The sequence below is a fragment of the Rana temporaria genome, chromosome 3, assembly GCF_905171775.1.
Source record: "Rana temporaria chromosome 3, aRanTem1.1, whole genome shotgun sequence".
In the NCBI taxonomy this organism is placed as follows: Eukaryota; Metazoa; Chordata; class Amphibia; order Anura; family Ranidae; genus Rana; species Rana temporaria.
This window is the reverse complement of record NC_053491.1, coordinates 452,972,743-452,997,108: the sequence shown is the minus strand read 5'-3', so window position 1 is coordinate 452,997,108 and position 24,366 is coordinate 452,972,743. Positions and strand designations below refer to the sequence as shown.

At 46.8% G+C, this 24,366-nt stretch overlaps 1 protein-coding gene across 1 annotated transcript in view; it reads right to left on the bottom strand.

Annotated features, from left to right (window-relative positions):
• The window catches only part of LOC120933443 (complement C3-like), a 176,472-nt gene that overhangs the window by 97,443 nt on the left and 54,663 nt on the right, over positions 1 to 24,366 (bottom strand). Inside the window, exons 11-16 of the mRNA XM_040346661.1 lie at positions 21,634 to 21,777; positions 20,503 to 20,715; positions 16,697 to 16,897; positions 14,852 to 15,013; positions 10,804 to 10,933; positions 3,659 to 3,727 (exon numbers count right to left, since the gene is read on the bottom strand). Of these exons, the coding sequence (XP_040202595.1) occupies positions 3,659 to 3,727; positions 10,804 to 10,933; positions 14,852 to 15,013; positions 16,697 to 16,897; positions 20,503 to 20,715; positions 21,634 to 21,777 (919 nt within the window). The remainder of the gene's footprint in view (positions 1 to 3,658; positions 3,728 to 10,803; positions 10,934 to 14,851; positions 15,014 to 16,696; positions 16,898 to 20,502; positions 20,716 to 21,633; positions 21,778 to 24,366) is intronic.

Here is a 24,366-nt window from a genome sequence, read left to right as displayed (position 1 = left end):
GCCCTGTGTCACCCAGTCCCCTGTGTCACCCAGCCCCCTGTCACCCAGTCCCCTGTGCCACCCAGCCCTGTGTCACCCAGTCCCCTGTGTCACCCAGTCCCCTGTGTCACCCAGTCCCCTGTGCTACCCAGCCCTGTGTCACCCAGTCCCCTGTGCCACCCAGCCTTGTGTCACCCAGTCCCCTGTGTCACCCAGTCCCCTGTGTCACCCAGTCCCCTGTGCCACCCAGCCCTGTGTCACCCAGTCCCCTGTGCCACCCAGCCCTGTGTCACCCAGTCCCCTGTGCCACCCAGTCCTGTGTCACCCAGCCCTGTGTCACCTAGTCCCCTGTGTCACTCAGTCCCCTGTGTCACCCAGCCCTGTGTCACCCAGTCCCCTGTGTCACCCAGCCCTGTGTCACCCAGCCCTGTGTCACCCAGCCCCCTGTGTCACCCAGCCCTGTGTCACTCAGTCCCCTGTGTCACCCAGTCCCCTGTGTCACCCAGCCCTGTGTCACCCAGTCCCCTGTGTCACCCAGCCCTGTGTCACCCAGTCCTCTGTGTCACCCAGCCCTGTGTCACCCAGTCCCCTGTGTCACCCAGTCCCCTGTGTCACCCAGCCCTGTGTCACCCAGTCCTGTGTCACCCAGCTCTGTGTCAACCAGTCCCCTGTGTCACCCAGCCCCCTGCTGTCACCCAGTCCCCCGTGTCACCCAGCCCTCTATCACCCAGTCCCATATGTCACCCAGTCCCCTGCTGTCACCCAGCCCTGTGTCACCCAGCCCTGTGTCACCCAGTCCCCTGCTGTCACCTAGTCCCCTGCTGTCACCCAGCCCTCTGTCACCCCGCCCTCTGTCATCCAGTCCCCTGTGTCACCCAGTCCCATGTGTCACCCAGTCCCCTGTGTCACCCAGTCCCCTGTGTCACCCAGCCCCCTGCTGTCACCCAGTCCCCTGTGTCACCCAGTCCCCTGTGTCACCCAGTCCCCTGCAGTCACCCAGTCCCCTGCTGTCACCCAGTCCCCTGCTGTCACCCAGTCCCCTGCTGTCACCCAGCCCTCTGTCACCCAGTCCCCTGTCACCCAGCCCTCTGTCACCGAGTCCCCTGCTGTCGCCAAGTTCTCTGTCGCCATGTCCTCTGTTACCCAGTCCCCTGCTGTCACCAAGTCCTCTGTCACCCAGTCGCCAAGTCCTCTGTCACCCAGTCCCCTGCTGTCGCCAAGTCCTATGTCACCCAGTCCCCTGCTGTCGCCAAGTCCTATGTCACCCAGTCCCCTGCTGTCGCCAAGTCCTATGTCACCCAGTCCCCTGCTGTCGCCAAGTCCTCTGTCATCCAGTCCCCTGCTGTCGCCAAGTCCTCTGTCACCCAGTCCCCTGCTGTCGCCCAGTCCCCCTGCTGTCGCCCAGTCCCCCTGCTGTCGCCAAGTCCTCTGTCACCCAGTCCCCTGCTGTCGCCCAGTCCCCCTGCTGTCGCCCAGTCCCCCTGCTGTCGCCAAGTCCTCTGTCACCCAGTCCCCTGCTGTCGCCAAGTCCTCTGTCATCCAGTCCCCTGCTGTCGCCAAGTCCTCTGTCACCCAGTCCCCTGCTGTCGCCCAGTCCCCCTGCTGTCGCACAGTCCCCCTGCTGTCGCCCAGTCCTCTGTCACCCAGTCCCCTGCTGTCGTGACATGCTGAATCTGGTGACAAGGGACAAGTGGCAGGTGACATTTCTGAGTGTCTCCGATGCTCTCCTGTGCCCCCTACCTCTGGCCACATGCGGTATTGCATGCAATTGAAGTCAATGTGGAACAAATAATTTTCGTTTCCATTGACTTCAATGGGGAAACTCGCTTTGAAATGCGAGTACTTTGGATTACGAGCATTCTCCTGGAATGGATATCTCCCTAGCCCTATGTGCTTTCATATCTGTCTTATCTTTATATAATACGCTCTTTAAAGCGGTGGTTCCCCTAAAAATAAAATGTTAACATTGCCTTTCCCAAATAAATTACGATTAGAATCGGCAGGTTTTATTAAAAAAAAAAGCTTCGTACATACCGTTTGTTAGATTCGTTCCCACCGCCACTTCCGGGTACGATGCTGGCGGTGGGCATTCCTATTTGATTGACAGGCATCCGACCGACGCATACATCGCGTCACGAGATGCCGAAAGAAGCCGAACGTCGGTGCGGCTCTATACGGCGCATGCGCACCGACGTTCGGCTTCTTTCGGCATCTCGTGACGCGATGTATGCGTCGGTCGGATGCCTGTCAATCAATTAGGAATGCCCACCGCCAGCATCGTACCCGGAAGTGGCGGTGGGAACGAATCTAACAAACGGTATGTACGGAGCTTTTTTTTTTTATAAAACCGGCCGATTCTAATCGTAATTTATTTGGGAAAGGCAATGTTAACATTTTATTTTTAGGGGAACCACCGCTTTAAATGTTTCTTTAAAATGTATGGTTTTCTCTTTTATGCACAAGAAAATAATGACGTTATGATGTTGGGCTGGTATAATAATGCTATGGGGCTGGTATGAAATGTTTTCCAGGGCTGGTTTTTACTCCCAGTCCGGCCCTGCGGTTCGGTCCGCAGCAGAACATGCGAACAGGCAGAAAATTTGTTCTAACACCATTAAAGTCTATGGGACACGAACATGAAAAATCAAAAGTACTAGATTTAAAGGTTAATATGCAAGTTATTGTCATAAAAAGTGTTTGGGGACCTGGGTCCTGCCCCAGGGGACATGTATCAATGCAAAAAAAAAGTTTTAAAAACTGCATTTGGTTCCGGGTGCAGTGATTTTAATAATTATTATCAATATAATATATTTTTTTTAAATTTGGCGCAGGGTTCCCCTTAATATCCATACCAGGGTCTGGCAATGGAATTTTCTTTTTTAATTCAATGACTTTCAATGATTTGTATCTGTATTGCTGGGACCCGACAATTCATTATAGCCGCGAGTAGTTTTAAATGACTTTTTTTCCTTTAGAAATGTAATTTTGTGCAGGGACTGTTCCAGGGTTGGACTGGGACAAAAATTTGGCCCTGGACTTCATCCAGACTGGCCCACTTTGACAGGTCTCTCCTATGGTGGCCAGACAACTCCTGCCCCCCCCCCCCCCCGGCCACCCAAGCCCCATCTCCCCCTTCACTAGTCACTAGCCGTTCTACTTTATTAGAGTAGAACGGCTGGTACTGGTACTCTTATAGGCAGTACCAGTGGGGAAGCTAGACATTATTTCACTGGGGGCAAAGAATCAGTTCGGTGCCCCCCCTTATGGGACAAGATTAGGCAGAAGTGAGAAACTCCAAGGCCATAGCTGTTGAGTCAGCTGTCGGTCCCCTCCCCTATGCTCCTCTGTCGTCCCCCCTGCTTCTCTGTTCCCCCCAGGTGAGCGCTGTGAGGAGGGAGAGGAGGTGAGCGCTGCGGGAAGGGAGAGACAGAGGAGCGGAGGGGGGCGGCAGTCCCCTGTCACTGAAGCCGGCCCACTGAGCCATTGGCCCACCGGGAAACTCCCTGTAGTTCCAATGGCCAGTCACCCATAACCCACCTCCACAGCACAGTCAACTACTGCATATGCCAAGCAGTGAAGTGCAGGAATAAGGGATTTGACTTGGTTCATAACCCAACACTCTGTCGCTTAGCAGACATCTGGCTGGACATATTGTGGACCACTACATTCAGATAATTACCCTTTTCATTTTTTCGTGCAACATTGGCCACAGAGCGCTTCTTTCTTGCTGATTCTTCACAGCGCCATTCTGCAAATAGAAGACAGACCAATAAGCGGACACTAAAGAACAACTGATCATGATAAAAACCTTGGGCCAGATGCACATAGAATTCGATCGGCACAGCGTATCAGAGATACGCTACGCCGCTGTAACTTATTTTTGGCTGGTTAGAATCCTGGAAGAATTTGCGCCGTAAGTTACGGCGGCGTAGTGTATCTCTGGCGGCGGAATTCAAATCGGCGATTAGGGGGCGTGATTCATTTAAATGAAGCGTGTCCCCGCGCCGAATGAACTGCGCATGCTCCGTTTCTAAATTTCCCGCCGTGCATTGCGCGAAATGACGTCACAACGACGTAATTTTTTAAACTTAGACGTGACTTACGTCCATCCCGATTCACGGACGACTTACGAAAAAAAAGAATTTTGACGCGGGAACAACGGCCATACTTAACATGGCAAATCTAACTATACACCGCAAAAAAGCAGCTTTAACTATACGCCGGAAAAAGCCAACTAGAGACGACGTAAGAGAATGCGACGGCCGCGCGTATGTTCGTGGATCGTCGGAAATAGCTCATTTGCATACCTGATGCGCAAAACGACGTGAACGCCACCCAGCGGACGCCAAAGTATTGCATCTTAGATCCGAAAGGCGTACGAGGATGTATACCTGTCGGATCTAACCCAGATGCCGTCGTATCTTGTTTTGAGGATTCAAACCAAAGATACGACGCGGGTAATTTGAAAGTACGCCGGCGTATCAGTAGATACGCCGGCGTACTCTGTCTGTGGATCTGGCCCCTTTTTTTTAGTTTCTTACACATTTCATTAAGAAGTCATAAAATTATTTTCTAAAAATTTATGCAAAAGTGGGCATACCTTTTTATATGAATATACATATCAAATCAAATAACATTTCACATGTTGGTAGAGTAACTCTTCCACTTCTGGATTACAACCTGGAGCAATGTGCTGCCATTGAGTTCCTGATGAAGGAGGGGTTCAGGCTGTCTGACATCCACAGAAGGCTACAGATTGTTTATGGAGGTTACATCATTGACAAGAGTCACCAATAGCAAGACATTGTTCTTGTCAAGGATGTCATCTTCTTAATTCTGTAGCCTTCTGTGAATGTTGGATGGCCCTACTTAGTCAGGAACTCAATGGCAGCACACTGCTTCTGCTTGGAATCCATTATTAACCTGCAATGAAAAAGAATAAGAATACGAGGGAAGATGATTTAAAGCGGAACTTCACCCAAAAGGCGAAGTTCTGCTTGTTTGCATCCTCCCCGTCTCCACTGCCACATTTGGCACTTTTTGGGGGGGAGGGGAGAGTGGGTACCTGGTTTTGAAAGGTACCTGCTCCCACTTCCAGGTCAGATCGCTGCAGAGATCTACGAGGATGTTTGGCCCGTCACAGGTCCCAGAAGACCATGCAGGACCATTCACAAAGCGCAGCTCACATATGCGCTGTAGGAAACCAGAAGGCTTCACTGCTAGTTTCTCTTACCTAAGATGCTGGCGCCCTCGCCCGAAGCCATTTGAAGAATTGGCATGGGTGCGGACATCGCTGAATGGACAGGCTACAGTATTTGTAGCTGCTGACTTTTCATTTTTTTTAGATATAGGTTACTGTTTGCTATGGAAGGGACTAGAAGAGGAAGCCTACATCCCTAAATGCCAAATAATCTGAAAAACCCTCTAGCTGGACTTTAAGGGGCATAGACTCCAAAGAAAGAAGTAAAGTAGTGTGACGGTATCGGTATGATATCCCCGTCAACGTTCCCTTCTTCCCATAACGAAAATCACCCCAATATTCCACGAGGAGGGATATCCCTGGAATCGCCCAGAAAGCCACACATGAGACCAGCTTACTGCTAGAACAACACAGACTTTAATGTTATAACACACACAGCTTATATGTCATTTCCAAAACTGTTACAATGACAAATCTCCGCCCCCCTCACACTGGGGCTTCCATACAGATGAGTAGGTAGACACGACGGGGCCGATGCTGAAACACATTTTCTTTAGACAATGACATCAATGACGCTGAGCACTAGCTGTACTGAATACATCAACCAGACCGCTCGACCCCGCATATAGAGAGATAATTACCACAATGAAGCAATCAGAATAATTAACACAAGCCACTTAAACCCAGCTCTCCTTCACACAACACAATAGATCAATTAACCTTTAGAAATAGTGAGGGGACATTAGCACATCAATAACCTGGCTAGCAGGGAGCAGTAAACTGAGACATATAGGCAAATGTATCACAATGGCCCCCCTTTTGCTCCCTGCTCCGGCAAACCCGGTTGGACCTTCCCTGGTCCAGTAGGGTTGACGGGTTCAGAGCTATTAGTCAGAGGTTAACTCCGTTTGGCATGACTGACCTCCCTTGGCAACTGCTTCAGACTCAGGTATGTCACCGGGTCGTCAGATCACACGCCGGTCAGTCCCCAAGTCTTTGTGCGATCTGCAAAGTCACCAGAAGTCAGTGTGAAGACAGCGAATGGGTCTGTGCGCCGCCGTCTAAGTGTCCCGCTATGGGAGGGGGCAGGTTATGGCTCTGAAGTGACAATCCCAGGAGATTCATAAAAAGAAAAAGTTATATTTGTTGAAATGCTGTAGCACTGGTGCTCAGAGTCCGGGGGGGGGGAGGGGAATCAGAGCCCCATAAGGTCAGCCACCCCCTGCTCCCTCCGCAGCCGCCGGTTCTCCTCTTGGAGCTTCTCCAGCTCCATCTCCAGTTCATGCTGCTGTGACCTCAGGTGGTTGTTCTCCTCCTCCATGCGGCTTATGCACTCCTCCAGCTCTATGTACTCACGGATCAGCTCCTGCTTGCTCATGTCCTGCAGGCTCTCCACGTGGTCCTTCATCATCAGGAACTGGGTGGTGGTGTAAGGGGCCACCGGTGGGCCCTTGGCGAACATCTCGGCACGCATCTGGGACGCCCGCTGCGACTCCCTCTCCTCCAGTCGCTTCTTCTCCTCCCAGGTCAGCTTGTTATACGGCTTCCAGGACCTCTTCTTCTTGAAGGGTGGCCGGCGGTGCCTCTTTCTGCCCAGCTCCCTCCAGGGCCCTTCCGGCTCAGGGCTGTCGCCCATGACCAGCTGACAATGGTGTTCCCTGTTGTCCGTAATAACAGATTGTACCATGAGGGCTTCGTAAGGGGTGCCCAATGGTTCTTCCTGACCCAGCTCCTTTGGATCCCAAGCCGAGTCTACACAATGGGCTGCTGCTGGTGGGCGGTACCCAGGTTGAGACCAATTTGACCTGGTGTTGTCATTCATGGGGCAATTCTGCTTGAAGTGACCCAGCTGTTTGCACCGGAAGCAGCGTTGTTCGTTGTCCTCCTGGCGATGATAGCGAGGGCTAGATGTCACCGGTCTGTTAGGAGGTTGGTATCTAGCGGTTGGTGGGTGTGAGGGCACCGTTTGTGGTGGAGGTTGTTCCTGTGGTGTGACCTGGTTCGTCTTGCGAGTATCTGCATATTCATCCGCCAACTTCGCGGCCTCTGGTAGAGTCATGGGCCTGCGATCTCTCACCCAATCTTTGACGTCCGTCTGGATGTGATTGTAAAATTGCTCCAGGAGCATTAGTTGCAAAATGTCCTCTGCGGTGGTGGCCTGGCTGCTGTTAGCCCAGTTAGAGGCCGACCGGGACAATTGGCATGCCCATTCCGCATAAGAGTCTTTCGTGGTTTTGCGTGAGTCCCTGAACTTCTGTCGGTGGGACTCTGGGGTTACTGCATAACGAGCCAGGAGCACTTCTTTAACCTGGGCGTAGCTATGAATATCCTGATCTGGCACGGTCCGGAAAGCATCAGAAGCTTTGCCTGACAGTTTGCCTGACAATATTGCAACCCAGTCTCCTCTAGCTATTCGGTGCAGGTTACATTGTCGCTCAAAATCCGCCAGGAAGTTATCAATCTCACAGTCCTTTTCATCAAAAGCTTTAAAAGCGCTAAACGGAATCTTCCTTGCGTCTGCTGTGCTGTACTCACTGTTTGGAGAATGTGCGGCTGCTTGTTGGACTGCTGCCAGTTTTAACTGTAGTTCTGCGTCCCTTATTTCTTTAGCCTCCTTCGCTAACAGGTCCATCACTTTCAGTACCACATCTGGCGTTGGGTTTGGGCCGAACCACGCTAGCTTCTCTCTCATTAGCTTGTTGGCTGGCGATTCCTCCTCCTGAATCACTGGTGTCTCCATCTCTTGTACTGCTGGCGTTGCTGCAATCCCGTCCTCCTGGTCTATCTCCATTGATTCCGCTATGATGACCCGCTTGGTTTTGTTGCTAGCAATCCTTCCACGAACTTCCAGTAGTTCTTCCAGTGTCTGCTTGGAATCCGGGTGTGAAGGGGAATAGAAGGGAAAAATTCCACTGCTACCAACCAATTGTGACGGTATCGGTATGATATCCCCGTCAACGTTCCCTTCTTCCCATAACGAAAATCACCCCAATATTCCACGAGGAGGGATATCCCTGGAATCGCCCAGAAAGCCACACATGAGACCAGCTTACTGCTAGAACAACACAGACTTTAATGTTATAACACACACAGCTTATATGTCATTTCCAAAACTGTTACAATGACAAATCTCCGCCCCCCTCACACTGGGGCTTCCATACAGATGAGTAGGTAGACACGACGGGGCCGATGCTGAAACACATTTTCTTTAGACAATGACATCAATGACGCTGAGCACTAGCTGTACTGAATACATCAACCAGACCGCTCGACCCCGCATATAGAGAGATAATTACCACAATGAAGCAATCAGAATAATTAACACAAGCCACTTAAACCCAGCTCTCCTTCACACAACACAATAGATCAATTAACCTTTAGAAATAGTGAGGGGACATTAGCACATCAATAACCTGGCTAGCAGGGAGCAGTAAACTGAGACATATAGGCAAATGTATCACAAGTAGTATAAAAGTACAACATTTATCATAACAATAGAAAGATTCATATAGAGTTAAAACATGAACATATTGATGCGGTTACAATGAATACATAACACGTGAAAAGTAAAACGAAAATAACCACAGTTAACGGTTAGTGGTGAAACCAGAACCAGAATGGAACCCAACACATTTCGAAAGGACTGCATAATTCTTCTTCTTCATGGGTAAGTGGTTATACATTATACAGTAGTATCATAGGGATAAGAAATCATATTCTCAATAGCCACATCATTTAAAACCAAGGAAGAGAGCCACCATGAGACATCAGAAGTCCAAAGGATTGGGGAACTGTAGACCCCAACTCAGGCTATCCACAAGGGGCACCAACAAGTTTGCCCAAAAAGGATACACCACGCCGTGAGTCAGGCACCTGGGAGATCTGTGTCTACACAGTGTGATAGGCCAGATTGGTAACTTTCCAGAGCACCAAGATATTGAAACAATACTTTCAATTATGGTATTTAGTATAGTGTCATCAGACAAATGTGGACATAGCTCAAGGATAATATCTCTGCTAAATTCACTCAGATGGTATCTAGATTGATACACATAGCATCCAAGTGGAAACTTGACATGGAATGCTAAGTGGTGCAGAGTGGGTGATCTAGAGGGCGGCTTACGGAAAGTTACTAATCTGGCCTATCACACTGTGTAGACACAGATCTCCCTGGTGCCTGACCCACGGTGTGGCGTATCCTTTATGGGCGAACTTGTTGGTGCCCCTTGTGGCCTGAGTTGGGGTCTGCAGCTCCCAAATCCTTTGGACTTCTGATGTCTTATGGCGGCTTTCTTCCTTGGTTTAAAATGATGTGGCTGTTGAAGATATGATTTCTTATCCATATGATACTACTGTATATTATATAACCATTTACCCCTAAAAAAGAAGATTTGTGCAGTCATTTAGAAACGCGTCAGGTTCCATTTTGGTTCTGGTATCACCACTAACAGTTAACTGTGGTTATTTTCATTTTATTTTTCATGTGGCATGTATTTATTGTAACTGCATCAATATGTTCATGTTTTCACTCTACATCAATCTTTCTATTGTTATAATACATTTTGTACTTTTATCCTACTTTACTTCTTTCTTTGGAGTCTATACCCCTTAAAGTCCCACTAGAGGGTTTTTCTGATATTGTTTTCATTTTTTAGGGGAGACTGGAGCTCCTCTTCTGACCTATGTAAGTTAATAAAGAAAATGACGCCCACTTTTGCATTACTTTCGGCTCTGCACTCATAGGGCCAGATCCACAAAGAGTTACGTCGGCGTATCTATTGATACGCCTAGTAAGTTCTACGATGCGCCGTCGTATCTTTGTTTTGTATCCACAAAACAAGATATGCCTGAATGTGGGCTAGATCCTACCGACGTACGTCTTATTACGCCGTCGGATCTTAGGTGCATATTTACGCTGGCCGCTAGGTGGCGCTTCCGTTGATTTCCGCGTAGAGTATGCAAATTAGCTAGATACGCCGATTCTCAAACGTACGTCCGCCAGGCGCAATTTTTTAATGTCGTTTACGCAAGGCTTTTTTCGGTGTAACGTTACCCCTTGCTCTATGAGGCGTACGCAATGTTAAGTGTAGACTTCGGGACAGCGTCGAATTTTCCGTAGTTTACGTCGTTTGCGTAAATCGTTCGTGAATAGGGCTTTGCGTAAGTTACGTTCACGTCGAAAGCATTGACTATTTGCGACGTGATTTCGCGCATGCGCACTGGGATACGTCCACAGACGGCGCATGCGCCGTTCGTAAAAAGCGTCAATTACGTTGGGTCATACTAGATTAACATATAACACGCCCACTCCAAGCCTACTTTGAATTAGGCGGGCTTACGCCGGCAGCTTTACGTTACGCCGGCCCACATATGGGAGCAAGTTCTTTGTGGATACCCTACGAGCCACTCTGATTTACGGCGGCGTAGCGCATATGAGATGCGCTACGCCCGCCTAAATATATGCCCGTTTTTGTGGATCTGGCCCACACAGTATATATACCCAGACAACTAACTATAAAAAGTTTTAGCTTAGGTTCAACTGTAATATCTACTCATTTTACATTTTAAATCCATACACATAGTACATATACATATTTCCATCCCCATATCTCTTTGAAATATACCATTCCGAGTTTGACTGGTAAGGCCCAGGTTGGATTCAACAGCAAGTCCGGCATCAGTAAAAACCCCAGCACTGTCGATGCCACCTCCTGGCGTACAGCCGAGATCGCTCCGCTCCACCTCGCCCCAGACCTGGCAAAGAATAAAAAAAATGTCTTTAATGAACGCAGTAATGTTGGCCAATAAATGCAAGCCTGTCATTTGGAAATAAGCATGAGAGTAGGGGAGTCAAGCAATATACAGTGCCTTGAAAAAGTATTTATACCCCTTGAAATTTTCCACATTTTGCCATGTTACAATCAAAAACGTAAATGTATTTTATTTGGATTTCATGTGATAGACAAACACAAGGTGGCACAAAATTGTGAAGCGGAAGGAAAATGGTTAACTGTTTTTTTTTTTTACAAATAAATATGTGAAAAGTGTGGCGTGCATTTGTATTCAACCCCCTGGAGTCAATATTTTGTAGAACCTCCTTTCCCTGCAATTACAGCTGCAAGTCTTTTTGGGGATGTCTCTACCAGCTTTGCACATCTAGAGTGAAATTTTTGCCCATTCTTCTTTTCAAAATAGCTCAAGTTCTATCAGATTGGATGGAGAGCGCCCTTGAACAGCAATATTTCAAGTCTTGCCACAGATTCTCAATTGGATTTAGGTCTGGACTTTGACTGGGCCATTCTAACACATGAATGTACTTTGATCTAAACCAAGGGTGCCCAACCAGTGGCCCGGGGGGCCACATGTGGCCCGTGGAGCCCTCTGATGTGGCCCGCGACCTCCTGCTCTGGTATGGAATACAATAGAATAGAATAGAATACTGTTATTAAAGGTAAGTTTAATACTAAAATCACAGTGTATATATGGGCATATCTGTTCTGCAGTGGTTACTGGGCAGCTTTTAAACTGATTACCTGCCCTGAGCCCTAGACTTCTATTACCTGCAAATTTGGTGTGCTTTCTGAAAGTGCACCACACTTACAGGATATAATAGAAGTCTTTGGCAAAGTGTAGCTAACCTGCAGGAATTCCACAGGTGAACTGTGCTGCATTCGTGGTGCGGGTAAACAACCATACATCAGTGTGAAAGCAGCCTTAGGCCCCTTTCACACAATCAGTCTGACCTAATCAGACCCACCATTCGCCTCTAAGGAGTGGTAGATCATTGTGGCCCACGACCAGTAACCAAGTCACTTAAAGGAGTTGTAAAGGAAAACATTTTTTTGCCTAAAATGAATGTCTGCAAGGTAGACAGACAGAATAGTGTAATGATTCTGTTAAAAAACGAGTAAATACCTATTAAATTCCTTCATCTATATCACCTCCGGCGTTCTAGTTTCTGTTCTCTCATTCACTTCCTGGTTTGCATCGCTCTTTCATGTAAGAACTACATTTCCCACTATGAATTGCGGCACGCCCAGTAATTCACACCTCCTTGAAGTCTCTAACACGTAGAGAGCGTCCTGCCGCACAGATGTAGTTCCCAGGAGGGGGTGAGCACGTTACTGACCACCGCAGTAAAGCCTCCCTTCACGGTGGTCAGTAAAATCGGACAAGCAGGAAGTGAACAGAACAGAGAAGAAATAGAGCAACTTCTGAGCAAAAACGAACAATGAGGAAGTGAAAAGAGGAATGTCTGCAGGTAAAGGATGCTTATTATGAAAACATTTTTTTCCTTTACAACCCCTTTAAGTGGCCCTCACTCTTCAAAAGATTGGGCACCCCTGATCTAAACATTCCCATTGTAGCTCTGGCTGTATGTTTAGGTCCATAGTCCTGCTGTAAAGTGAACCTCTTTTGCAGACTCTAACAGTGTTTTCTTCTAAGATTGCCCAGGAGGTGCCAGGCCTAAAGCTGTGTAAAGGGTCCCAAAATGTCTGAAGGCTGCCCTGATCCCAGGTGCCCTCAACACATTTGGGCGCACTTGGTTTGACTGTTTGTCCAAGGAGGCGGCTATGGGATGTCATGTAGGAGTTCTCCTGAATAAGAAAAGTTTCTGAAATACATCAAAATTCTCCCACTCATCGCTACAACCTGTTGGATCAGAAGGAGAATGCAACCACGTAAATCTCTCTGTTACAACAAAGCATTCTAATGCTGGACAATACATGGTTCAGAAATTCAATCAGTTCAGCAGGAACCAGATGAATTTCAGTCCATGTACAGTATGGCCATTCTCCTTCAGGATAAGTCAATCAATCAATTAAGTTCTCATGAACAGGTTTGTTGGGAAATTTTGCTTCGTTCATAGTTACATAGTAGGTAAGGTTGAATAAAGTCAATAGTCCATCCAGTTTAACCCGTGTAGGTGTGTCAGTGTCGATAATCATTTCCCATAATCCTGTCTTTTAAAAATATCAATAATCCCCGCTGAGACCACCAATTGTGAAAGAGAGTTCCACATTCTTACCGCCCTGACAGTGAATATCCCCATGCGCAGCTTAAGGTTAAACCGCTTCTCCTCCAATATCATTGTGTGGCCCCGTGTTCTCTTAGGCCTTGTACACACGACCGAACATGTCCGCTGAAACATGTTCGGTCACACATCAGACCAAAATCACCCAGCAGACATGTCCGATGAAAACGGTCCGCGGACTGTTTTCATCGGACATGTCTGGTCGTGTGTACGAGGCCTTACACTCCCTGCAATTGAATTGTTTTTTTTTCCCATGCTGGGATCACCATTGAGGTAATTGTAAATTCCTATCATGTCCCCTCTCAAGCGTCTCTTCTCTAGCGAGAATATATTTAGTGCTTGTAGTTGCACTAAGACCCCCAGATCTTTTTCCATCCTTGACTCCCCCAGAGGTTCCCCCCCCCCCCAGTGAGTAGTTTGTGTTTATGTTCTTAGCCCCCAAGTGCATTACTTTACATTTCTCCACATTAAACCTAATTTTCCATATAGTTGCCCACTCCATTATTTTGTTCAGATCTTTATATAAAATTTATATATCATGATGTGAAGTTATTGCCCTGCTTATTTTTGTATTGTCTACAAAAACTGAGATTGAGCTTCCTCTAAAGCCTCGTACACACGACCGGATTCTCGGCAGTCTAATGTTCGCCGGGAATCCCGACGGGAAACCCGAGAACCTGCTCGGTAAGTTTCCCTGTGTACACACGGCCAGGTTTCCCGTCGGGAAAACTGCGGGGAGAGCTTTGGCCGGAAAATTCCGGCCATATGTATGCTTCCTCGCAGTGTTTCCCCATAGGAAAACTGCCGGGTTTAAAACCGCTGGGAATCCCGGCAGGAAAATAGAGAGCAGGTTCTCTATTTTCCCGCCGGGATTCCCGGCAGTTTTCCTTCGGGAAAACTGCGAGGAAGCATACACACGGCCGGGATTCCCGGCCAAAAGCTCTCCACCGCAGTTTTCCTGGCAGGAAAACCAGTCGTGTGTAAGGGGCTTGAGTCATTTATGAAAAAATTTAATAGAATTGGTCACAAGACAGAACCTTGGGGTACCCCACTTATCACTCCAGACCAGTCTGAGTTCATGTTATTTATCCCTACCCTTTGGACGTTCCCCTTTAACCAGTTTTCTATCCAAGAACAAACTTTATTGTCCATGCCTGCAGACCTCAACTTGTAGTTCAGCGCATTTTTCGTAAACGTATTGCTTACAATTATTGGCACCTTAACCCCTGACAGCGCTGCACATAAATGGGGCAGCAGGGCAGGTGGCCTTAACGACCAGCGGAAACATATATGCGTTGTTATCTACCCCCTGAACTGTGACCGAGCTGTAACCAATAGTCTGCCTTGTGCAGCCACTAAGTGTGGAAAGATTGGAATTTGGGAGCCCTGCCTATCAAATCCTGGAACCATGACCCATTTATAGTGCTGGCGCTTAAATAAAGGGGATAAAAAAAATCATATGTGAAGATAAATCTATATTCACTCTGTTGTATATATTTAATCATATGTGAAGAGAAATCTATATTCACTTTGTTGAATATATTTAGAAGGTGTTGGAGAAAAACTATTGATAATAGATCTAGAAATTACGTTTTGGAATTCAATCACCCTTGATCTATACTGACACTCCTACCTACCTTGTTTTGTGACATTCGATTTTTCTTGTTCAGGACAAGGACACCCTTATCCAAGGCCAGCATGCCGACACTGGCTCCAGGTTCTCCTGTGATTTTCAGCACCACACGTGACCCCGGCTGGGGATCCCGGACAATATTCCTTGTATCTTCAGACAGTTCAAGCTGACAAAGAAGAAACACAAATGCGTCAATGGACTTGATTACACAAAGACAATACATTTCTTACAAGAGCAGTTATCCAAAATTGATATTTCAGTGTTTAGTAGAATCTGGGGAGCACCCTTGCTACTGGATTTTATGTTGGTTTATAATATGGAGAATGTACCAGGAGGATTTGGAATACACAAAAATGGGCAAGAACACCTTTAATTGCCAGGTGGGATTTATAGCACCACAGATACTGGCACCAAGTGGGCTAGTTAAACCTGAGTTCTTCATAGGATCGTGCTAAATCGTCTTCCAGTCTGTACTCCTGTGGTTCCTGATCCTGAACTTATGCCTGACTTTGTTACTGACCCAGCTTTCACCCGACCTGCTCTTGGATTATCCTTGTCTGCCTATGATCGATGAGCCTCTACTTAATTATGGCCTTGGCATGGACTTTTGTCCAAGACTCTGCCTGTTGACTTGGTACCTTGCTGCCCGCACGTTGCCAAACTCTGCCTGTTCCTGACTTTGATCCAGCTTATGATTTCACATGTTGGCTGCTACTGGACCTGCCTTCTGATTTGACTCTGCCCTTAACTGAACTCTACATTTTCACGGTCTCCCACCAGTTGTACCCTTGCTCCTCTGATACCACCACTCCCAAGTTCCAGTCTTCAGTTTCTGCACCCTGGCATGTGTGCCATTCCGTCGCCCTTGCAAACCCCGTCTCAACTTCTAGGGGTGCTTGGACAGAAACTGTGCAAGGGGCCACCCTCATCATTTCAGGCTCCTCATGCAAGTAAATATAAATATTTCCAATGCACACAATCCTGGAAATGGTTAGGTAAGTGGATGCTGCAGTGACCACTGGGAAGGAAGGAAGAATATATCACCAGTACAACAAGGATCTCCAAAACATGGTCCAAAGGTTTATTTGCTCAGACAAGCGATGAAGGCATGCTACCTCATCTGGCCAGGGGCTGGGAAGGCAGAAAGCCAGTAGTGGTAAGCGCCCCCTGGGGTGACAACCTGGAGGTGCTCTGAGTATCACTATGGGTTTGGGACCCCACTGTGAGAAATGGTGCTTTTTTCTGCACACCTCACGGGCTAGGCTTTCTTGCCAAAACTGGACAATTTTTGTTACTAGGCTGCAAGGCCTAGCCATAGTATCGCTCTTTTTTTTTTTAAACATGTAAATGTTTTTTGAATAATGCCCAGGTTAAGCACAAAAATCACAATTGGTGTAACCCATCACAAGCTACAGATAGGAATCATATAAAAATACATGAGGTCTTGGTACATTTTCCCCAGATAATACATAGGATATAGGGGAAGTATACATACGGTTTTCATAATAGAAGGATGATGAAGCTTATGCAGCATCCTTAACATAAAACAAATGTCACCCAAATTGTTCCCCTAACCAGACGTTGCACCAGGATAAGACTCCACTCAAGGCTGTAAATGAGGTAGGGGGGAATATGGGGAAGTGTGAGAAGGAAAGGGAGGGTAACCGGGAAGAAAGGGGTAGATCAGGGTGAGAGAGCTGCATGAGCTGCAACCTACACCCCACCAATTACACGTCATCAGTCACATCCAAGCCATATGCATCGATCCAGGCTTTTTCCAGACTATAATTAATAAAGATAATATATACTGTACATACCCGCCATACATTTCCTTTACAGCCAGCCTCACCTGTTTTATGCAGGAATTCGCCGTGTCCACTGACACAGAATCAGACACAACCTCTTTTTGGGCCCCAGGCACCACGTAGTAGGCCACCATACGAAAGGATGGGATGAATTCCTCTGTGATCACAATTGATGTGGCAATAAAAGTCTGTTCTGGCTGACGCTGCACGCGCTCCATTTTTATGACCCGGCCCTTGCTGAGGATCTGTGGAAAGGATGTGTTTTACAGATCATTATTCTAAGAAAAAGGATGAGGAGGCTGAAAAAGATAGAACAGGAGTAAAAAAATAAAAACATTTAAATAGGTTCAAACACCATTAATTCAAACTGTCAGGACTGAAATGAAAAATCTGCCACTGCTGACTTTATTTTGAAGATACCAGTTCCAGTGCTTCCCTTTCTTCCTTCATTGCAAGTCACTGGCTTTGAACACGCATGCGGCCTGTGAATTCTGAGCTCTTGGCCTGCAACTTCTTCTGGGTCATTGAATCATGAAAGTGAACTTGCACTTTGTCCATAATGTCTGTCTTAAATGAAATATTATCCACAGTATCTGTCAGAAAAATCAACGAACCTGCGTGGCCAGACTCCAGTGCTTTCAAATGCGTACGCACCTGTGCATAGTTATGTTTCTGTGTGCAGGTGAGTCCTGTTTGCAGCTGGACATGCATGTTCATTGAGACTACTGGTAAGAAACGCATCTGATCCTGATCTCCATTACTGCTCTGGCTTGTTCCCTGACTCCTCTGTGGTTCTCCATTGTCTGTCGATCTGCTCCTGTATTGGCCTTGGATAGTTATCTGGCTATGGCTTCTGCTTGCATCTCTGGTATTTTGCTGCCCCCAAGTTGCTGATCCTAACTCTGTCAATGCTTAGTTCAAGTTGCTAACCCTGACTCTGTCAATGCCTGCCCCATGTTGATGACCCTGTCAATGCCTGCCCCATGTTGCTGACCCTGTCAATGTCTGCCCCATGTTTCTGACCCTGACTCTGTCAATGCCTGCCCCCAGTTGCTAATCCTGTCTCTGTCAAGGCCTGTCCCAAGTTGATGATTCTGACACCATCAATGCCTTCCCCAAGTTGCTGACTCTGACTCTGTCAATACCTGCGCCAAGTTGCTTACCCTGACTCTGTCAATACCTGCCCCAAGTTGCTTACCCTGACTCTGTCAATGCCTGCCCCAAGTTGCTGATTCTGACTCTGTTAATGCCTGCCCAAGTTGTGGAACTTGACTCTGTCAATGCCTGCCCCTAGTTGCTGATCCTGCCTCTGTCAATGCTTACTCCAAGTTGCTCATTCTGACTCTGTCAATGCCTACCCCAAGTTGCTGACCCTGACTCTGTCAATGTCTGCCCCAAGTTGCTGACCATGACTTTTTCAATGCTTGCCCCAAGTTGCGGATCCGGACTATGTCACTGCCTGCACCAAGTTGCTGATCCTGACTCTTTCAATGCCTGCCCCAAGTTGTGGATCCTGACTGTCAATGCCTGCCCCAATTTGTGGACCCTAACTCTGTCAATGCCTGTCCCAAGTTACTGATTATGACTCTGTCAATGCCTGTCGTAAGTTGCTGACTCTAACTTTATCAATTAACCTTGTTGTATCAAAATTTATGCCAAGCATGTTTGAAGCCGTTTACCATTGACTGTCTCACTACCTCTATTGGTAGTTTATTCCAGTCATCAACTACCCTTTCAGAAAAGTAATACTTTCCAAGATCCTTTTTGAACTTTCCTCCAGTTAGTTTGAGGCCACGTCCCCGTGTTCTTGATTTTGGTTCCATATTGAAAAGACTGCCTTCCTAAACCTTATTCCCCCCCCTGATGTCAATGCTTGCCCCAAGTGGGCAAACCCGGACTCTGTCAATGCCTGCTCCAAGTTGCTGACCCTGACTCTGTCAATACCTATCCCAAGTTGCTGACCCTTACTCCATGAATGCCTGCCCCAAGTTGCTGACCTTGACTCTATCAATACCTGCCCAAGTTGCTGACCATGACTCTGTCGAGGCCTGTCCCAAGTTGCTGATCCTGACTCTGTCAAGGCCTGTCCAAAGTTGCTGATCCTGACTCTTTCAAGGCCTGTCCCAAATTGCTGATCCTGACTCTGTCAAGGCCTGTCTCAAGTTGCTCATCCTGCCTCTGTCAAGGCCTTTCCGAAGTTGCTGATCCTGCCTCTGTCAATGCCTGTCCCAAGTTGCTGACCCTAACTCCATGAATGCCTGCCCCAAGCTGCTGACCCTTACTCTGTCAAGGCCTGTCTCAAGTTGCTGACCCTGACTCCATGAATGCCTACCCCAAGCTGATGACCATGACTCTGTCAAAGCCTGTCCCACATTTCTGATCCTGTCTCTGTCAAGGCCTGTCCCAAGTTGCTGACCCTAACTCCATGAATGCCTGCCCCAAGCTGCTGACCCTTACTCTGTCAAGGCCTGTCTCAAGTTGCTGACCCTGACTCCATGAATGCCTACCCCAAGCTGGTGACCATGACTCTGTCAAAGCCTGTCCCACGTTTCTGATCCTGTCTCTGTCAAGGCCTGTCCCAAGTTGTTGGTAATGACTCTGTCAATGCCTGTCTCAAGTTTCTCATCCTGCCTTTGTCAAGGCATGTCCCAAGTTGCTGACCCCGACTCTGTCAGTGCCTGCCATATTGGCGCCACCTTGTCAAGCTGATGCTGACCCTGACTTGCTCCTGTACTCTTCTTTTCTGTGTCACTTCCAGCTACATGACAATAGCTTTGACGAGTTCCAGTGGCACTAGTGGCATCACCATCCACCAACATTTTTGCCACTCCTTCCTCACTGCACTCTCTGTCCTACTACCTAGGGGTGCTTGGACTGGAGCAGTAAGAGAGACCACGCTCACTATCTCAGGCCCCCTATTGAGGTACATACGAGTATCTACCTACCTGTAAGCTTAAAGCAGGAGTTCACCCGAATTTTTTTTTTTAAGATTAGATTCATGCTCATTTTGTCAAGGGGAATCGGCTAGTTTTATTTAAAAACGAAGCAGTACTTACCGTTTTAGAGAGCGATCTTCTCTGCCGCTTCCGGGTATGGTCTTCGGGGCTGGGCGTTCCTTCTTGAATGACAGTCTTCCGAAAGGCTTCCGACGGTTGCATCTATCGCGTCACGAGTAGCCGAAAGAAGCCGAACGTCGGTGCGGCTCTATACGGCGCCTGCGCACCGACGTTCGGCTACTTTCGGAAAATCGTGACGAGATAGATGTGACCGTCGGAAGCCTGTCAGAAGACTGTCAATCAAGAAGGAACGCCCAGTCCTGCAGCCCATACCCGGAAGCAGCGGAGAAGATGTATCTCTAAAACGGTAAGTACGGCTTCGATTTAAAAAAAACTACCCGATTCCCCTAGACAAAATGAGCATGAATCTAATCTTAAAAATTGTCATTTCCGGGTGAACCTCCACTTTAAGTAAGCTTTAGCTCTCTGAGCTTGTTAAATCTTATATAGGCTAAGCGGGTTCCTTTCCTCAACTCTGCATGACAGCACTAGGGACGGTTATTGGAATTGTAAGAAAGCAGGGGGAATGTTTTGTATTCCCAAGTATTTCTGTGAGTGAATCAAGGTAGTGAGGTAGTGTAGATGGAAAGTTAATCTGCTGCAATGCCCTCCTATTTCTTTATCCAGTATGATAAGGATAGGTACAGGGAAGGACAGGGCATACAGTACCACACCCTGTGTACTTCAATGTTTTTTGGGCTTTTGAATCACGCCCAGTGTCCACAACCGGTTAAGTAACTGAAAAACAACAAGAGTATTTTTTTACAATAGGATAGATAGTTTGAAGGTTCTACCATGTAGATGATGTGGGTGATGCTTCTTTGGACACTCAGGATTGCATTCTTCATATAAAACTGAACTTGCAAGTTTTCACCCAGATTGACCTGGGTTGCCGTGAGACCGATGTGGAGGTAGTTTTTAGATCCGCTCAATGGCTTGTAAGCTGTCACAGTCAAAGAGCCTACAGTCTGCCGGTGATCAGGAATATCTTCAGCCTTAGTCCGCACCTAGAGTAAAACAAAGCGTCAAACCACAGCTTTATTGATCAATGAAGATATGAACAAAAAAAATAAAATCTTTACACATTCACAAAAGTCTAAAAATTTAAAAAGTTCTGGAGAGGAAGAAATATAAAAAAATATGTCATTGTGCTAATACAGTGTTTAATATCTCTTACTAAATGTGTCCAACCATTATAATAAATGTCCAAAGTGCAGTCTTTCTAAAGCTGGATATTCACTTATAGATTATTTCCATTCAGCCTGTGGTCTACAGCAGGGGTGCCCAACCTTTTGAAGACTGACAGGTTGTATGTGGCAAACTGTCGTCGGTAATATATACTGGGAGGATTTGCTCTACTATCTAAACCTTATACTAGGCCTGTGGCAGAGGTCTCATCTTTAAACCTTATACTCTATTAGAGCCAAGTCTGTGGCAGAGACTTGTTCCTTTCCCAGAAGTTTAAGTGGCGCTCTGGCTGCCAGGCCTGTGAGAGGGGTCTGTCCAGGGGCACTTTACCCACTCCGGCTGGAGTGGCGACGTGAGAAAGTGTAACTATTGAAGGCAGGACTGCTTTCTTTATCCAAGGCCTGAATCTGTGAAGTTGTTCTCTTTTCACCAACCTATGCTGTCTACCTCAAGTTGACTGTTGGTCGTGTTGACCAGGATTAATAAAATAATTGAAAACGTCAGTCATCCGTTTGGACATTCCGTCATTGCTCTCACTGCCGTCATAACCCCTAGACACATCACAGAGGTAACTTAAATACGCCGATCCCAAATCTAACCAGCGGCTCCTCCGGGGGTAATCGCTACAGACATATAAAATGTAATATGTTCTATGTGTTTCCAATGGCTACAAAATGTCAATTACACATTAAAACCGAGTACATTACTCCTTTACTGGCTTGTCTTCAAGCACTTACAAGAATTTTTAACTCCTGGATTTCAGATTTGGTGTTTATAATAATTCCAGTTGTGCCATCTGTGCTGGTTTTAGAACATGTGTCATCCACCGTACAAATCTCAACACCTGGGGCTGGGGAGCCATCAGGATTCTGCAGCAAAATCTGGAAAAGAAAAAAATATATATGAGAGTAGGGCCTCTTTTATACGTTATATATGTTGTTGAGGTCAACAGAGCACCACATGAAAACTGCATATGAGAACTGGACCATTTTATTCAATGGTGGTTTAGGTCTTTGCGGTTGTAATTAGTGCAATTGGAGAGCTAACACAAATTTTAGACATATACTGAATAAAAAGGAGCAGTAAATGAGAATGATTATTTTCAGGTAGAAAATGGAGTTCACATATATAGTAACTAAATATGAGTTGAGCCTTGAAGTTTTCTCCAAGATTGTGAAATCCTAGTATGGGTTCTTGAGCCGAGAGACTTTGTAGAGTATTGTTTGTCAAGGAGCCTCCCAATCCAGGTCCAGATTTTGATGATGACCAGTAACTATTGATTGTGCAAATTTGGACAGGTCTTTTGGTATGGAAGCTGAGTAGAGTTCAGGTCTTGTGGTATGGAAGCTGAGTAGAGTTCAGGTCTTATTCTATGGAAGCTGAGTAGAGTTCAGGTCTTAAGGTATGGAAGCTGAGTAGAGTTCAGGTCTTACGGTATGGAAGCTGAGTAGAGTTCAGGTCTTATTGTATGGAAGCTGAGTAGAGTTCAGGTCTTATGGTATGGAAGCTGAGTAGAGTTCAGGTCTTGTGGTATGGAAGCTGAATATAGTTCAGGTCTTACGGTATGGAAGCTGAGTAGAGTTCAGGTCTTATTGTATGGAAGCTGAGTAGAGTTCAGGTCTTATTGTATGGAAGCTGAGTAGAGTTCAGGTCTTATAGTATGGAAGCTGGGGAGAGTTCAGGTCTTATGGTATGGAAGCTGAGTAGAGTTCAGGTCTTATGGTATGGAAGCTGAGTGAAGTTCAGGTCTTACGGTATGGAAGCTGAGTAGAGTTCAGGTCTTATTGTATGGAAGCTGAGTAGAGTTCAGGTCTTATTCTATGGAAGCTGAGTAGAGTTCAGGTCTTATGGTATGGAAGCTGAGTAGAGTTCAGGTCTTACGGTATGGAAGCTGAGTAGAGTTCAGGTCTTATTGTATGGAAGCTGAGTAGAGTTCAGGTCTTATTGTATGGAAGCTGAGTAGAGTTCAGGTCTTATTGTATGGAAGCTGAGTAGAGTTCAGGCCTTATGGTATGGAAGCTGAGTAGAGTTCAGGTCTTATTGTATGGAAGCTGAGTAGAGTTCAGGTCTTATTGTATGGAAGCTGAGTAGAGTTCAGGTCTTATGGTATGGAAGCTGAGTAGAGTTCAGGTCTTATTGTATGGAAGCTGAGTAGAGTTCAGGTCTTATGGTATGGAAGCTGAGTAGAGTTCAGGTCTTATGGTATGGAAGCTGAGTAGAGTTCAGGTCTTATGGTATGGAAGCTGAGTGGAGTTCAGGTCTTATGGTATGGAAGCTGAATAGAGTTCAGGGCTCCACCCTCCTGAGGAGAGGATTGTGCTACCCATGAGCAGCAGGTGCATGGACAGGCTAGGCGTCTCTGACTTTCTTCAATGACCAGGCCAACACTTGGGAGATACAGTTGCTGCAAGAGCATCATGTTAACAGTCATATTCTGGCTGGAGAAATCACAATCTAATAGGTTTGTTGAAAGCCGGTGTAGCCTGCATGAGGCTGCTTTATGGCCAGTAGACTGTAGTTTTGTGTTGCACACTGTGCAATGCTCAAACCCCTGTGTGGGAAGTCCGAGTATAAGGAAATTTACTTTAAAAAAAAATTGGACAAAGAAAACCACTTCAATACTGGGCGCTTTTACCCCGTTCCTGCCCAGGCCAATTTAAAGCTTTCAGCGCTGTCACATTTTGAATGACAATTGAGCGGTCATGCAACACTTTACTTAAATTAATTGTAGTACCCTGGTGTTTAGGCAGGGTTACTCCTAAATTTACCTGCCAGGTATAGCTACATTGGCCTATTGTTAGGGATCAATTGATTTCACTCTAAGTCTGCAATTGCTGCACTTCTCTCTTTTGCCACTAGGTGGCCAGGTAACTAGTGGCATTAGATACGAGAAGGGTAATGCAAGGTCAGATTATGGGTATATGGGGTCTCCCAGCCAATGGGCAGGGGTTTTCTTAAAGTGGTTATATAGTAATTTTTTTCACTCTGACCTACAGGTAAGCCTGTAATAAGGCTTACCTGTAGGTAAAAAAAATATCTTCTAAACCTTTAGATATTCCCCTTGCAATGAGCCGCTGACTGCAGTGGTGCATGCTCACAGGGGATTCTTGGCTGAAGGCCCAGCAGACAACCGACCTTGCCGGAGAGAAGTCTTCCGCGTCACATGCATGAGACGAACATCGTGGCTCCAGACTCAAATCGCTGGAGCCGCGATACCCAGAAGACACGCCGAGGCAACATGTCAGCTACCTCGGCGTGGACCAAGTAAGTTACCGACGACTCATTCTAAGGTAAGTATTTCATAATGAGCTAGTATGCGGTGCATACTAGCTCATTATGCCTTTTGCCTTACAGGTGACCAAAAAAATTATTTAGGGCACTATACAACGGCTTTAAATCCCTTGGCCTGCTGGGAGAACCTATATATTTTGGGTGGAGTCAGGTGATTAGTGTTCTGTGCCACCTGGACG